At 42.0% G+C, this 16,071-nt stretch overlaps 1 protein-coding gene across 1 annotated transcript in view; it reads left to right on the top strand.

Moving 5' to 3' along the window:
• The first annotated feature begins 12,270 nt into the window (after nucleotides 1-12,270).
• SDK2 (sidekick cell adhesion molecule 2) overlaps nucleotides 12,271-16,071 on the top strand; it is a 426,366-nt gene continuing 422,565 nt past the window's right edge. Inside the window, 1 exon segment of the mRNA XM_074260670.1 lies at nucleotides 12,271-12,738. Within this exon segment, the coding sequence (XP_074116771.1) occupies nucleotides 12,675-12,738 (64 nt within the window). The 5' untranslated portion in view covers nucleotides 12,271-12,674.

Raw genomic sequence — 16,071 nt, 5'->3', positions numbered from 1 at the left:
ATTCAAAAGAGGAAACTGCTTGTCCTAAACTATACTTTTCCTAAACTGAAATAATCTGAGACTTGGGGTATTTTCCTTTTGAAGTCCCATTGATTAAAATGACTTATGACTGTGTACACCATTTTAGCCAAATATAGGGATGATCATACCATTTAACTTGCTTCACCAATGTGTTCCATTAATATGACCATAAAGAACTACAAAATTCCTTTGTTGCATTTTATCCCTTTCCTGAGGTTTTCCAGTACCTTTAAAGGGGTTTAGAGTATACTAATCTGTCATTGGCTCCAGCCCCAATCAATGATGTTTCTTCCATCTCAGGAGCCTGCAAGGCCCAATTTTATAAAAATCACTTAATAGATTAGCACTAACAAAGTAATATTTACTCGGAAAATATAAGCCATATTCTGTGAGCTACCATTTTGTCCTTTTCTCTATTTCTCACAGGTTATTGATATTACCCCATATTCCAGGCACTGATTAAAAGGTACACTTTCTTCTTATCCTAGCTAATCCCTGTACTTGTGTCTTTGTATTTATCCCCTCCTTTCTTCAGAAAATTGTCCCTACAAATATTCCTTTTCGCCTCTCTAATCTTCAATCACTCTTTATCTAAATGCTCCTTCCCTGCTACCTACAAACATGCCTGAGATTCTATCATTCCTGTAAAAATGTTTTTTCCTATACCTCTTTTCCCTTTCTTAGTCAATTAGCATTTATTGAATGCCCACAATGTGCCAGGAACTATGTTAAGTAGTTTTTGAAATAAATATTATCTTTATGCCAAACCTTCAAGGTAAATTCTACTATTAGTATCTCCATTTTATGTTGAGGAAACTGATATAAAGGTTAAATGACTTGCCTCCTGAATGTATAAAGAAGCTAGATTTTAAAGATCTTCCTGACTCTAAGCCAAGTAATCTATATACTATACCATCAGCTGCTTTTAGCAGCTATCTAGGGCCCATCTTCTTAAACTGTGGTTCTCAACTCCTTTTGAAGTTTCAGCTGAATGTGGGGGTCAAAAAATTATGATTTTTTATTAGTAAATGTTTGATTTGTATACCTATTTTATGTATATCTATATACCTGAAGTCATATAAAAACAAGTGTAAAAGGTTCACAAATAGAAAAAGTTTAGGAAACCCTGATTAAGGAGACAACTTGTAAATATCTTCATACAATCAAGATATAGATGGATGTGTATATTTATATACAAGGGTAAATTATATACATATGTATATTGTATGTCTTTGTGTGTATATATATATATATAAAACTACATATATGTATATGTAAGGCAAAATTGTATGTTTATATTTGTATTACAAATATCTACATATATGTATATACAATTATATATAAAGTATATATAGACATTATACATTACATATAATTGTATATACATATATGTATATATAATTGTGTATATGTATAAATTAAAGCTATTCTCAGAGAGAAAGCAGTACTACAAAGAAAGACTGGTAATGGTTTCTACAAGAAAGTAGGATTTTAGCTGAGAAGCCGGAGAATTAAGGTAGGGAGAGTTTCAGATTTGGGAGGAGAGCAAGTGAAAATGTTTGAAAGAGGGAAATGTTCTTGTTTTCAATGAATAGCAAGAGGCCAGTGTCATTGGGTGGCAGAGTATGTGTGTGTGTAGTAGTAGGCGCAGGAAAAAATAACAACAGCATCAGTTGTAGTAATAGTAGTAGTAAGTATAAGACTGAAAAAGTAAGAAGTGGGCAAGAGTAGATTATGAAGAGCTTTGAAAACCAAACTGAGAAATTTATATATTTATATCTGATCTTAGAAGTAATAGGGAGCCAGTGCAGTTGACAGAGGCAGGAGAGGGCAGAGTGACTTGATCAGAACTTTACTTTAGAAAGATCAATTTGACAGCTGAATGGAGGATGGACTGGAATGGGGAGAGACTTGAAGGAGGAAGACCACCAGGAGGCTATTGCAATCTTGAGGTAAGGGGAGCTTGTACCAGAGGGATGGCAGTATCAAAGAAGAGGAGATATTTAAGAGAGACATTGTGAAGGTAGAAATGACAGGACTTGACAACTAGTCAAATTCCTTAAAAAAATGTGTCAGCATTCCCTGTCATCAATTTGCCTCTCACTTATTTCTTAACCCTTTGCTGTCTGGCTTCTGACCTTATCACTCAATTGAAACTACCCTCTATGAAGTTACCAGTATTCTTTTAGTTGTCCAAACTGTCAGTCTTTTTCTCATTCCTAATTTTTTTTAAAAAGAAGTTATTAATATCTTTTGCTTTAGCATCATCTACATTTCCTAATATAGTTTCCTCATCCCTTATAATGAAGAATAAAAAAGAAGGGGGAGTATTTTCTGCAAAATTAATCAGCATATTAAAAATGTCTGATGTTATAAGTAGTATAAGCCCAATGCCCATAGTCCCTCATATCTTTGAAGAAGCAAGGGAAGGAACTTTCTAGTATTTCTTCTTAGATATTATTATTTCTACAATATTCAGTTTGCTTTATTATTGTTATTCTTTTCATTTAGGCTGCTGTTCTCATCTCAAATATTGTTTTCCTGATTCTATATAACTCATTTTGCATAGCAGTCAGAGATGTTATAGATGCTTTTTTATATTCTCTATATTCATCTTTTTGTAGTTTTATATAGTACAATGCTATTCCATTATATTCATGCACTATGATTTATTTAGACATTTCCCAAATGACAGTCCTCATCCTTCTTGACCTCCATATACATTTGACACTGTTGGCTACCATTTCCTACGATACTCTCTCTTCTCTGGGTTTTTGTGACACTGGTGTTTCACTTCTTCTTCTGCCTGTCTGGCTTCTGCTTCTTGATCTCCTTTGCTAGATCATCACCCAGATCCCTGCCTTTAATTGTAATTGTACCTTAGTTCTTTGTCCTGGGCCCTCTTTTTTCTCTCTCCACTCTCTCTTGGTAACTATCAGGTTATGTGGGTTTGTCGCTCAATGTGGATGACTCCATCCTGATCTATGTAACCAGTGATCTCTCTCCTGAGCTCTAGTTCCATATTGCTAAGTATCATTGAACATTTCAAACTGGAAACGCCATACATACTCAAACACACGTAATTCTAGCTTTCTCATTGATCTTCCCAACTTCCTTATTTTTATAGACAACAACACCATCTCATCACCTGGATTTTCATCACCTGGGACTGCAATCCTGGTATCATCTTAGACTTTTTACTCTAATTCAGCCCACAATCTAATAAATTGACAGTTATTGTTACTTCCTCTTCTGCAACATCTCTGATGTCCATCTCCTTTGCTCCACTCAAATGAATAGCACCCTAGTTCAGACTAGTTTATTACCTCTCTCATTTGAATTATTGAAATAGTCTTATGATTAAACTCCATGCTTCAAATCTCTCCCCATCTCTAATCTATCCTCCTCACAGCTGCCAAAGTGATTTTCCTGAACCTTAAGTTGTCAGTAGCTCCCTATTACTTTTTTTAAAAATTTATTATAGCTTTTTATTTACAAAATATATGCATGAGTAATTTTTCAGTAATGACAATTGCAAAACCTTTTGTTCTAACTTTTCCCATCCTTCCCCCCAACCTCCTCCCCCAGATGGCAGGTTGACCAATACATGTTAAATATGTTAAAGTATAAATTAAATACAATATATGTATACATATCCAAACAATTATTTTGCTGTACAAAATAGTGTACAATTAGCCTGTGAAGGAAATTCAAAATGCAGGCAGACAAAAATAGAGGGATTGGGAATTCTATGTAGTGGTTCATAGTCATCTCCCAGAGTTCTTTTGCTGGATGTTAGCTCCCTATTACTTAAGGAAAATATATAAATTCTTGTGTTGGGCATTCAAAGACCTTCATAATCTGGTTCCAACCAACCTTCTCTACCTATTCTTACTACAATCTAGACAAATTAGTCTTTTTTTTAACTTCTCAAACAAAGCACTTTACTTTTCATCTCCAATCTTTTGAACTGTTGTCCCCTATGCCTATTGCTTTAGGCCAGTTCTAATTCAAGTCAATCTATTTGTTCAGGTTTAAGATAATAACAAAATGAGATATCCAAAGCCCATTTAACAGTTAATAAATGGAAGCCTAAAACAAAGTTGGCCTAGCTGTACCAGAACTAAAACTATATTACAAAGCAGCAGTCATCAAAACCATTTGGTATTGATTAAGAAATAAGAGTAGTGGATAAGGGTTCATAAGGATTAGGTTCATACGATACTATAGGCAATGACTCTAACTTCTGGAATAAGAATTCATGATTTGACATAAATTGCAGGGAAAATTGGAAAACTACTATGGCAGAAATTAGGAATTGACCAATACCTAACCCCCTATTCCAAGATAAGGTAAAAATGAGTTCATGATTTAAGCATACTATATCCAAATTAGGAGGACAAGAGATATTTTTTCTCTCAGATTTATGGAGAAGGAAGGACATTATGGCCAAGGAATAACTAGAGAGCATTATGAAATACAAAATGTATAATTTTGATCATATTAAACTAAAAAGTTTTTATACAAACAAAACTAATACATCCAAGATTAGAAAGGAAACATAAAATTGGGAGGGGGGAATGATAGGCCTCCTCAAATTAATAAGGATGCAAACCATTCTCCAATTGGTAAATGATCAAAGGATATGAACTTATAATATTCAGACAAAGAAATTAAAACCATTTCTAGTCATATGAAAAAATGCCCTAAATCACCATTGATTAGAGAAATACAGATTAAGACAACTCTGAGGTACTAACTCACACCTCTCAGATTGGCTAAAATGACTAGAAAAGATAATGATAAATGGTGGAGGGAGTGTGGGAAAACTGGGACATTAATATATTGTTGCTGGAATTGTGAACTGATCTAACCAATCTAAAGAGCAATTTGGAACTATGCCCAAAAGGCTGTGAAACTGTGCATACTCTTTCATCTGTATCCCAAAGAGATCATAAAAAAAGGGATAAGGATCCACATGTGCAAAAATGTTTGTACCTACCCTTTTTGTAGTGGCAAGGAACTAGAAACTGAGTGAATGCTCATTAGTTGAAGAATGATATTTGGTATATGAGGCATATTATTGTTATATAAGAAATGATCAGCTGGATGATTTCAGAAAGGCCTGGAGAGACTTACATGAACTGATGCTAAGTGAGCAGAACCAAGAGAACATTGTATACAGCAACAAAATTATATGATGATGGACTTGGCTCTTTTTATTTTATCTATTTTTTTTGAGGCAATTGGGGTTAAGTGACTTGCCCAGGGTCACACAGCTAGGAAGTATTAAGTGTCTGAGATTAGATTTGAACTCTGGTCCTCCTGACTTCAGGGCTGGTGCTCTATCCACTGCGCCACCTGGCTGCCCCTGACTTGGCTCTTTTTAACAATGAAATGATTCAGGCCAGTTCCAATAGACGTGATGAGGAGAGCCATCTGCTCTCAGAGGACTATGGGCACTGACTATAGGTCACAACATAGTATTTTCACCTTTTTTGTTGTTGTTTGTTTGTTTTTCCTTTCTCATTTTTTTTCCATTTTAGATCTGATTTTTCTTGTACAGCATAATACATGTGGGAATGTTTACAAGAATTGCACATGTTCAACCTATATTGTATCACTTGCTATCTAAGGGAGGGGATGGGAGGAAAGGAGGGAATAAAAAAAATGAAACATTATTTTGCAATGGTGAATGTTGAAAACTACTTTGCATGTATTTTGAAAACAAAAAGCTATTATTAAAATATTTTTAAAAATAAAAATAAATAAACAAATAGAAGTTTATTTAGCTATGATATAGAAAAAGATCAGCAGCAATGATACAACACTGGCTCACATATTTTCTGTAGAGGAGGGGTGTGTCTGGGGTTTCCTTGAAAAGCAATTAGCAAGGTCCCTTCTGAAAGAGATACTCAGTTTACAAAACAGATATGGGACAGCTATTGATTTCCTCTACCACAAAATAAATACTTAAAATACAAAAGACTCATAAGTGTGCATTAACAAATACTTAAAACATAAAACAATAACCCATCACACTTATTATAGTTTCCCAGAGACAGAGATGACTTTGTAATACTTGATGGCCAGATATTTCACTTTCACCTTAGATCTATACCATCTGTAAGAACTGGAAATTAGAGATAGCCAAGTGGTTCCGTGGCAGGAGTCAGGAAGACAGAGTTCTGAGTTGACCTTTACTAAGACCCTTACTAGCTGTGTGATCCTAAGCAAGTCAGTTTTCTCACCTGCAAATTGGAGATAATAAGAGCACCTGACTCCCAGAGTTGTTGTAATGATCAGATGAGATAACAATTGTAAAGCGTTTAGTATAGTATCTGGCACATAGTAAATGCTATATAAATGTTAGCTATTATTGAAACACTTAATACAGTGTCTGGCACATCGTTGTTGTTCAATTGTGTCTGACTCTTATGTGACCCCAAGTCTATGGAGTTTTCTTGGCAAAGATACTGAAGTGGTTTATCATTTCTTTCTCCAGTGTGTCCCTATTTAACAGATGAGGAACCAAGGCAAATAGGGGTTAAGTGGCTTCTCAGGAAACATCATAAAGCTAATAAGTATCTGAGGCTGGATTTGAACTCAGATCTTCCTGTCTTTTGCCCTTACTTGGCAGATATTAAGTGCTTAATAAATGATTATTTTCTTCCTTTACAAGGCCTTTATCTCCTGGCCAGCCAGTAATGTTTTTTTTTGTTTGTTAGTTTTTTTGTTTTTGTTTTTGTTTTTTGTCCATTCATGTTCAGAAAGATCCAATTAGCAGTCATCTTTCATTTCAAGAAGAGATTTAGTTGCTGGAAGCAGCTCTAGGACTAACTCGATAACGTGAAGAGCTTTCAGGTGGCTAACACTATACATTTCTCAAGATCACTAGAGATCTGTGCTCTGAGAAAGAAACACAAAGTAGAAGAGGCAACTAGGAACTTGATGTTTACTCTCAGCCTCCCCTAGACAAACACATCTTTTTGCTGCCCTTGCTGCAGAATTAAAGATGTGAAAGAAAGGGAGAGAAATCTTCTCCCCTCCATCCAGATGTTGGAGGGGGAGCAGATGGTGGATGTCTCAGAGATTGTCAACTGTTTCTTCTTATTCTTTCTAGTAATCTACTAAGTGCACAGGTAGGTCTTTCTGGCTCCAATCACCTACTATGTAATTCTTGCATCACAGGGACTAAGGGAACAAAAAGAAGACATTAAGTCATAGATGTCCTTTAGCTATGAGCCAGAGCACATGGTGAGCTCCATCGAAAATACTCTATTCCTAACCCTCACTGCAATTCCTTCTGACTTTTTTTTCTTCATTGTATCTCTTCCTATCACTTCCCTGAACCCTCCTCTACTTAGATTCTCTTGAAAGAGATGATCTTCTTTTGCCAAGGACAGCATGCTATGCATCTGGACCAGGTTGGGATAGCAATGATGGAGGAAGGAAGGACAATCATCCATTCTCTTCCTCAAATTGAAAATGTGATCTGTCTGTGCATCTCTCAATGTTATTCTAGCTCCTGTTACATTTGAAAAAGAAAAAAAGAATATATAATAACTGCTTAAAATCTGAATTGTACCTTTTTATTTTTCTTCCCTGAGGAGAGGAGGAGAAAAAGAAACAAGCTCTCCACCACATATTGACCTTTAACTGTTATCTCTTCTATGTGTGATGGGCCTCGTGGGGTGGGGAATTCTATTCTTCTATGAGAATGAGATGATCCCACTGCCTTGCTCTCCTCCTTCTCTGCCCAGGACACAGTGTAACTTCACTTACGCTTTTGTGGCAGGGCATGACTATTCAATTCTGTATTGTTAGTAGATACATGGTGAAGAGCTATAATCTCTAAATTTTTTGATTACATTCTTATCAGTAAGAATATTTTTTGCACTCATTCCCCCCCACATTTTTATATATTGCTGTTATTATTTGGAGGTGTCTGACTCTTTGTGACCCTATTTAAGGTTTTCTTGGCAAAGACAGTGGAATAGTTTGTCATTTTCTCTTCCAACTCATTTTACAGCTGAGAAAACTGAGGCAAACGGGTAAGTGACTTGCCCAGGATCCCACAGCTATTCAGTGTCTGAGGCTATATTTGAACTCAGGTACTCCTGATTCCAGGCCTGCCATACTATCCACTGATAATTATGTGCATCATAAAACTTACACAAAAATAAGAATATAAAAAGGATGAGATACAGATGAAACAACAATTTATCCTAGAATCAAAAAGGAGCCACTGTAATTTATTGAATATAGGGGAGATGAAGTAAGACCATCATTTTAGGAAAAATACTTTCCCGGGTGAGTAGAGGATAAATTGAAGAAAAGAGATATTTGAGGCACAAAGCTCTTAAGGGAGTGTAGAAAATGTTTAGGGGCAGCTAGATGTTCAATAGATAATAGTGTTCTGGATCTGAAATCAAGAAGATCTGAGACTCAGACACTTATTAGCTGTGTGACTCTGGACAAGTCACTTAACCTCACTGGAGTTGACAATCGAAGACTACTCTAGTATCTTTGCCACAAAATCTCATGGGCAATATAGTCCATAGGGTCATGAAGAGTTAGACACAACTGAACAACAACCACAAGAATTTGTCTAGGTGAGAAGTGATGAAGGCTTGAAGGTTATAGCTGTGTGGACAGACAGAAGGGAACAGGTAGGACAGATGTGGAGCTAAAAACAAACAAAAAAAAACCCCCAAGATTTGACATGTGACTGGTCATATGGGACAAGAGAGTAAGAGGAGTAAAAGAAGGCAACAAAGTAGTTGACTTGTGCGATTGGAAGTCTGGTGGGTCCTTCCTTGACAGGACTAGGGAAGTTCAGAAAAGAGAAAGGTTTTGGAGCAAAGATAATGTAATGATATCTTTAAGCTGTAATAACCATACATGTGCTCATCTAATTGGAAATCATTCTATTCCACCCAAAACAAAAAAGTGACAAACTGGCCTCTTACTCTTTGGTTACCACTCCAGAGTATAGAACTTACCCTCCCAAGAGAATTTGCTGGAGCCAACAGGTGATCTAGGGGGTAGGAAGTAGGAATGCTTGTACCAGCAGTATAGAATTTTCCCCTTAGCATTTATGCAAGTATAGTGGAACCTGTTAGATATCTGGATAGTAATTAGGATAAAATTGCCCTGAGGAGCTGAACTTCAACTCAGGAAGATTTGATAGCTTATAGAGAATGTAAGAGTGGTCCTAGGTTAATCATTTAATTGCCTCAGTTTCCTTTGTAAAATGAGCTGGAGAAAGAAATGGCAAATCACTCCAGTATTTTTGCCGATAAAACCCAAATGGGGAAATGATTGAAAAATTACTGAATAATAATAATAATAATAATAAAATAATAAAATGTGAAGGTCGGAATAGATGATCTCCTCACCCATGAAATTATACATCCTTGACAAATAGAATCCTATGAATATTATGCTCCACAAATAAAGTGTGTGGGATGTGAGGATGAAGAAGCAGCTCCTAGAGAGCTCAGTGTGTGTTACTTTCTGGGAAGTGTGATGTCTTCCATACTCATTAGAGGGTTTGTGAATTTTGATGATGATTAGGAGGAACTGCAGGGTGTTCTGGATATTTTATGGATATATGCTTAACTGGGTAATATTTTTTGTACCTTATTCCAGAACTGTTTCCTTTGCACTTGCCCTTCTTTGTTCAAATTTATAGAAACCAACTGTGGAAGAACAACTCCATTAAAACTTAACTGTAGCACAGGAGGGTGCTAGACATTGGAATAAGAAAAGCTGAATTCAAATCCTGACTTATTACATATATATCCTTGGTTGTTATTGTTCTGATTTTCGTGATTCCATTAAGGTAAATTGGCTGAATCTGAGGCTGAATTAGAACTCAGGAAGATAAGTTTCTGATTCCAAGCCTCCAAGCCTCCACTGCACCCCCTAGCTGCCTACAGAGCAGGATAGAAACCTATTCTTGCCTTGGTTCCTGAATTGAGGCTTCCATCAGGGTAAAAGGGACTTCAGATACATTCCCAATCTCCAAATAAGTTTTTCTATTCTTGTATCTGATGATGTTAAATGTTTGAAAAAGAGCTGGGGTGCTTACAGCCAAGATGAAGTGGAGGTTTTGATGAGAAGCTATCAGATTTGATCTAAGTGAGTGGAGAACTACAGAGAGGCCAAACTCCGGGGCTCATTTCATCAAATATCCGTGGTTCTCATTTCAGGGCCTTTGAGATTAAAGTAACAAAATATTTTAGATGCGAGTTCTCAGTGATGTTGTTGCAGTTGGTGCTGGTGGTATGGGGGGGAGGGGACGCTGTGCACCGTGGATTTTGTTTTCTGTTTTGGCGGGTCACGGACTTTTTGGCAATTTGCTGAAGCCTGAGCCCCTTTCTGATAACAATTCTTTTAATACATAAAATACAGAGGATCAAAAAGGATGCCAATTAGGTTGAAATATCAAACAAAATGTTTTCAGTTTACCGAACCCCAGGTAAAGAACCCTGTTCAATGTGAAGACTAATTTCCTTTTTCAGGAAAGGGGAATGAGAACAGCTCAGTAGCTTGGAAGACAGGGAAGGGGTCCACAAAGTGAGGGGTAGGACTGGATGGGATGTCAGACTCCGAGGGCAGGAAAGACAAAGAGTTCGGAGACCGGCCGCAGCGGATCTCCAGGCCACGCCGACAAACAGAAACCGGGAGACCCAGGGAACCAGGCCGGGTCCACCAGAGGAACTGCTACAGCGCCATCACCTGTTGAGACTTCCAGACGAGGTACAGGGGGCCTTCTCTGCACACCGCCCCCCACCTAGCTCCTGGGCAGCCAACGCTTTGTGATGACTCAGGGTGGCTCCTTTGCCTTTTCCTGAGGGGAAAGGGAGGCGGGGCGCGAGGTGACCGAAGCTCCAGTGCCACGTTCTCGCGCCCCGTACGGATCCCCGTCTTCTATTTTCCCGGTTCCCATTCCAAGTGTTTCCAAACCTTTTTAAACGGGCACAGGAGAACTCTGTTCCGACCTTCCCCTTCGGTCGCCCTGCTGGCCCTGGCTTGTCTCCGCCATGCCCCTTCTTAGCCAGGCAGTAAGCCAGACTGGGCGTGTGAGAGGAGGTGGGTCCCCCCCTTGATGGACTAGGGCTGAAATAGGGGGAGGGGGCCACGCGAGGGGCCGGAGAAGGGCGCCCGGGAGGGAGGGAATGGGAGTGGAGGTCATGTAGCGCTGTCCCTGGGCTCCCAGTGCCCCACCACCCGCCAGCGGATTCCTGAGACGCGGGGGCCGCGGCACTGGACACAGACTGTCTGTGCGGGGCTTACCCCGGCCCCCGGCCCTGCTTCCTCTCCTCCGTGCGCGCAGGGCTGCTCTCCAGTCGTGGCCACAGGGTAGCGCTCGGCCCCCCTCTCCATCTCTTCCTCCGCCTCCGCCGCGCTCGTCCCCGGCTCCAGCTCCCCCCGCCGCCGCTCCCGGCTCGGCAGAGACTCGAGCTCCAGCTCACACTGCAGCCGAGCCCAGGGAAGAGGAGGAGAGCGGCTGGATCGGACGAGCGGCTCCGCCACGAGAGCCGGCGGCGCCGGCCCGGCCGCGGCGGCTCCTCGGCGGTGCGGACAAAGGTGCTTTTCCTCTCTCCCGGAGGGCGCGGGGCTGGGGAAGCCGGCTGCGCGCCTCGCAGACTGCGGCTTGCCTTCCTCCCCGGATCTGTCCTCCCGGGCTGGGGCCAGGACTCCGAGAAGGGCAGAGCCGCCGTCCCTCGCGCCTCCAGGCCAGGCGGAGCGCTCAGTCCCCGGGGGCCAGCCGGAGCGCGCCCCTCAGCCACCCCAACTTCCCTCGGCAGCATCGGGGCCAGTCTGAACGCGGAGCGGCCGGAGCTCCGCACCGGGCTGCGGAACGTGCAAAGTTTGCTAGCCGGGTAGGCGTGGAGCGGAGAGCTCGCTCCCGGCGGCTTCCTTCGGCGTTACATCCACGGTGAATTCTCCATCCCACACGGGCTGGGTCAGAGGTCCAGGAAAAAACGGGGGGACGTGCTTTAAGTCGAAGCGGTCTCTTTGCCCGACTTGATGCATTCTGTAAAGTTAAAGAAAGAGAAGAAAACTTGGAGACTTAGATCTAGGAGCTAGCCCACCCCCAAGCCCCGGCACCCTAAAAGATCACCTTTAATCTCCTCCCTCTCCCACTCCCCTGGCGCTGGTGGCGAGGGCCAAACGTTTCAAAGAGCCTGGACTTCGCCTGGAAATCCGAACCAGGGGGCGGGCGGGCAGCGGAGGGGGCGGGGGGCGGGCAACGTGGCCACTGGAGGAAGTTTCTTAAAGTTGTCCATTTCTCCAGGAGCTGTAGCCGAGGCTGCTTCCCCGCTGGAGGCTGCCGTGGTAGCACTGCCTTTGGGGGGACAGGGGAAAAGAAGTGCTCCAAATCAGTGAGGGGATGGGAGGTGGCTAACCCTCCCAGCCCGGTCCAACCCCTTGTTGCTCTTTGTCTTCTGGGAGATTGAGCTTGAGAGAGACTAGGAGGTCACTCGTTCTGCCCCTTCTCCCGAGTACATCGCCTCGAGGACTGGGGCCCTGTTGATTCTCTCTGGAAAGAAGTCGTGGGGTGTCGGACCCCAAAAGGATTATAAACCGTAAGAAGCGAGGTAGGGAAGCCCGGAGGGGCACCTCGTCGTCCCGACACCATGCGAGGAGTCCTGTTATGCACCCTGCTGATCCTGCTGCGGATCCATGCTGTCCGAGCCCAAGGTAAGAAGGCACGTGGGGTTTGGGGGAGCCAGCGATGGATTTAGCGCAAAATCCATCCTGGGACTTTCTGGGACTGTATTTAGAGACCCCTGTTTGGGATGGGAAGATCTTTCTGGGGCTCCAATAATAAAGGGGAAATAAGGAGATCAGAGAACTAACAGGAGCAGAGACTTCAACCGAAGAGTAGAGAGAAGGGCCGCTATCTCTCAACTGAACCGAACTGGCCTGGGGAGGTGGGGATGGGGCTGGGGGGAGGCTGAGCATCGTGCTGCTCCCCGCTACCGAATCCTCCCCCACTTCACTCCACTCCACCCCCAGCCCCAGTTCGTGCTGTCGTTCTTCAGGGCTGGAGCTCATCCAGGACTGGAGAAGAGCAGAGCTGGGGGCAGAAGGGATGGGTCTATGTCTCTAACCAGCCCAGAGCCTCCTTCCCGCTCTGCTGTCTGGGTCTGGGAGAGCTGGGATCTCTCTCCTCAAAACTGTCTTGTTAGCCTGTCGGACTGGACAGGGGAAAAACAACCTGTGAACAGCTCTTCGACCTCTCTGTAGCCAGGTCACTGTGGATGGGAGAGAGCATAACAAGGGGATTTGTCTGTCGGTTCCATTATATCAGGAGTCTACCTCTTCCTCCATACTGCTAGTGTGATCCTTGTCCATACATACCCCCTACTCCCATCCCTTCTCTTCGACGTTGGCTGAATCCTCAGTATGTGGTCTCAGTATGCACAATAGCTCTCTGTATGTATGTACACACACACACACACACACACACACACACACACACACACACACACACACACACACTGATGCATGTAGCCACAACGTACTTAGGGGTGAGAAACCGTTCTCCCGCCCCACGATGACATCCTATTCCGTCCCCCCCCACACACACAGTCAATCTTCTGAGTTGATTGGCCTTAATGTATATAGACATTAGCCGCTCAATCAACAAGTATTTATTATTAGGCACACATTAATTTGGGGGGGGGGGAGAGAGGAGGAGATGAGAAGTTTTGTCTTTGGTGTACCTGGGACAGAGGAAAAGCCCTGGCTACTGACTACTCCAATATTCTGGTGAAATGGGTGGGTGTGTCTGGTTTGGTGGAGGATGTGTGCATTGGGGATTACTTGGTGAGGTTCCTTTCTTTCTTCCCTGAGTGAGATAGTATCTTAGAGTTGAACCAAGAGTACCTGAAGGGCAGAAAGGGAAGAGAAAGTAAACAAAAGAAGAAAAAGACCAAAAAGCAGAAACCATTAGCTCCTGGTTGCTTGACCTTGGGAAAAAGTATAAAGTACTGAGTGGATTAAGGCCTGGCAGCAAGTATTTTACACAAAGAGTCACTGGATACCTCCCCTCTATCTGGCAGATCCCTATTATAGCTCTTGTCCCTTCTTCTGGGAGGAAACCGTGGATCCAAGGGTGAGGGAGAGAGGCTGGCAAGTTTAATGGTGCTGTCCAAGGAGATAGGAATATAGGAAGGGGCAAAGAGTTGATGACACAGAAAATGAGAAGGAATTAAATGAGAGGGGAAAACTGGACTTTTGCTCCCACTCAGAAACCTCAATTACAATCTTAAAAACAAACAAACAAACAAACAAACAAGCAGACAAAAACTAACTCTTGCCAAGAGCAAGTTGAGTGGCCTGGAAGATAGAGGACAATTGCTGGGAGGTAGAGGTTGGGAGGAAGGAATAGGGGTGGGGAAATGTTCAGTTTTTGCCTTCTGATTACTTCTGGTGGTCAGATTTTGCTTTCCAATAGTGCTACTTACCACCAGGCCAGGCACTGAAACCCACTCCCCTCACTGTCACCCTGTGTGTGCTTTTTTTGTTGTTGTTCAATTAATTATGACTATTACCCCATTTAAGTTTTTCTTGGGAAAAATAGAGAAACAATTTGAAACAGGAAACTGAGGTTAATAGGATTAAGTGATTTACCCAGGGTCACACAACTAGTAAGTGTCTGAGGTCAGATTTGAACTCAAAAATATGAGTGTTTTTGACAGAGGCCTGCCAAGTAGGTGACCCTGTATGTTTCTGCTCAGACTATAGGTGTCACCACACCCCTTGTCTTTAAGTGTTAGTGCATGGCAGGACCGTAGAGATCATCTGATCTAATCTCATTTAGAGAAAGAAACTCATTTCCAGAGGAGGGAAAGCTGGGATCTGGTTTGGGACATCAGCCCGTGGCTTATATTTTGTTCAGAAAACCCCCAAAGATTAAGATCCCCGGGGAAGAGAATGAGTTGAATCCATGACTAGGTTGCCCCTTTCTAGCACAAATCAGTTTACAGAAGTGAGATGACAAGGATACCTCACACCTGGAAGCTGAGAAACTTATTTTAGGATACTCTTCAGAAGCCCTCAGTCATGGTGATCAACAAATAGTCAATATGTAGGATGTCTATTTACATAATAATACAGATTACTAAATCTGCAAAGTAGATCTAATACAGCTGCATTTCCCAGTCACAGGGGAATTCGTTGCTTTATAAACCTTAATGTGCCAAGCATTTCGTTAAGGACTGGGGATATCCAAAAAAAAAAAAAAAAAAAAGGCAAAAACAGACAAAAAACCCCGAAGTTGGTCCCTGCCCTCAAGGAGCTTACATCCAAATGAGGGAGACAGCATGCAAGGCCACTCTGTGTCTTGGGCCCCTATCTATTTCTAAGTTCTGGCCTTGTCAAGGCCTGGCCATAATTTCTTCCTGATGTAGTGAGACCAAGCAGCTGCCACTCTTAATGCTTTCTGAAAGAAAGGCTTTCCCTGTCAGAAGAGGTGAAGGTCTGATTGATTCACAATTGCTCCTGTTTCCCTTGTTTTCTACCTTTTTGGATGCCTGACTTCCTGAGTCTCCTTCTGCTCCATTTGTATTCCCTCACTAAAAGTGTTTTCTAGTGTCAGAATGTTTACTCTCCTTCCATTTGTCTTCAGAGTGCCCTCCTTCCAAAGAAATCTGGGAAAAAAACTTTATTCTATATTGGGGTTTGGGGCAACAGCCTGAATGAGTACCAGCACTGAGATTCTTTATTCTTCTGCTTTAGTGGTTGGTGAATGAAATTTGAAATGGGAGTTACTGAGGTACTGAGGAAGTAGGCTAAGAAAAGAGAAAAGGAACATCCCCAGCTCCTCTGAATCTCCCTCTTGTAGAGCTTATGACACAGAAGGGCACCTTCAGGGTTCAGGTATAAGAGGAAAGGGGGGATGTGTTCTATTTCTTTGTCATCTTAAGATTTATGAAATACTGCCCCTACAACAACTCCCCAGTGAATTAGACATTGTAAGGAGAATTAATCTATACCACAAAGATGAAGAAACTGAGGCTAAGGGAA

This window comes from Sminthopsis crassicaudata, chromosome 4 (assembly GCF_048593235.1).
Source record: "Sminthopsis crassicaudata isolate SCR6 chromosome 4, ASM4859323v1, whole genome shotgun sequence".
NCBI classification, from domain to species: Eukaryota; Metazoa; Chordata; class Mammalia; order Dasyuromorphia; family Dasyuridae; genus Sminthopsis; species Sminthopsis crassicaudata.
Note: the sequence above shows the minus strand (reverse complement) of the source record. Positions and strands in the feature narration are given on the sequence as shown.